General features: G+C 46.5%; 1 protein-coding gene across 1 annotated transcript in view; it reads right to left on the bottom strand.

Moving 5' to 3' along the window:
• Positions 1-6: 6 nt before the first annotated feature.
• The window catches only part of LOC107710532 (myelin protein zero-like protein 2), a 16,215-nt gene continuing 15,019 nt past the window's right edge, over positions 7-1,202 (bottom strand). The window contains exons 3-4 of the mRNA XM_016515318.1: positions 847-1,057; positions 7-246 (exon numbers count right to left, since the gene is read on the bottom strand). Coding sequence (XP_016370804.1) covers positions 80-246; positions 847-1,057 — 378 coding nt within the window. The 3' untranslated portion in view covers positions 7-79. The remainder of the gene's footprint in view (positions 247-846; positions 1,058-1,202) is intronic.

The following is a 1,202-nucleotide window of genomic DNA, read 5'->3' as shown; positions in this document are numbered from 1 at the left end:
GTGTGTGTGTGTGTGTGTGTGTGTGTGTGAGAGAGATTGTAAGTGTGTGTGTTTGTGTGTGTGTGTGTTGATCAGGTTCTCAGCAGCTGATCAGGTTGTGCTCGTGTCGGAAGACGGTGTGGTTTGGCTCTGGGTTCCTCCGTCTGTGACAGCGGCGCAACGATGCCGCGATCATCACCAGCAGCAGAATCAGCAGAATGACGCCTCCGATGGCCACACAGAGAATCAGGATCTCAGAGAGCGAGGCTGGAATCACACAGAGATCATGTGAGCGACACGTGTGTGCAGCGACAGACTCTCAGACCGAACCATCGTCAGCTTTCGAAACTTTGAACCAACTGCTTCGCAAAACGATTCGCTGTTTCGAAGCCACACTCTGGTCACAAACGTGTAAATGCAAAAACATACTAAACAGTCTAACATGCATAAAAACAGCTTGCACAAACCAATTTATATGATAATTCTACTGAAAAACAAGACAGAAATACTGAGAAAGATATTTATGTTTTGCAGTGTACGCAACATTTAATGCCATGACTTTAGACTCTGCTCTGATCTAAGTCCCTAATTTGTGGAAATGTGACTTTTTAATAGAAATATTTTATAATACATTTATTATACAAATGTGTAATTAAAATGTCCGCATGTCTATCATATTTATCCGAAATCAACTAAAATCCATATAGACACTGGTTCACGGGTTCACAGAGATCAGCAGCAAACCACTGAAACATCGAACCGTTCCAAATCAGTTATGATGTAACGCGTCGTTTACTGAAACCATGTGACTCTGGCTGTTTGATCTGCGCTCTGAATCAGTGATTCTGAAGCTTCACTAACGCTCACCTGTGCTGACGACCTGCAGACGCACCACACCCACGTTCCCGTGAACATCCGGCGGGTTCTTCACCTGACAGCTGAACGTCCCGTTAAACGAGAACGGCACTCTGCGCAGAACCACAGACGCATCACGGCCGCTGATGTCTCCAGCCCAGTCCACCTTCTTCCTAAAGCGGCCCTCCAGAGGAGCAAACGGCCTCTCGTGATAATAAAACACCTGAGCAGAGAGAGACGGTTAGAACGAGCCACGGGAAACACACACACACATACACTCACACACACACACACACACACACACACTCACACTCTCTCTCTCACACACACACACACACACACACACACACACAGACACAGACACTCAA

Source organism: Sinocyclocheilus rhinocerous, unplaced genomic scaffold (assembly GCF_001515625.1).
Source record: "Sinocyclocheilus rhinocerous isolate Xijiao unplaced genomic scaffold, SAMN03320098_v1.1 scaffold867, whole genome shotgun sequence".
Taxonomy (NCBI): domain Eukaryota; kingdom Metazoa; phylum Chordata; class Actinopteri; order Cypriniformes; family Cyprinidae; genus Sinocyclocheilus; species Sinocyclocheilus rhinocerous.
This window is presented reverse-complemented; position numbering and strand designations above follow the sequence as displayed.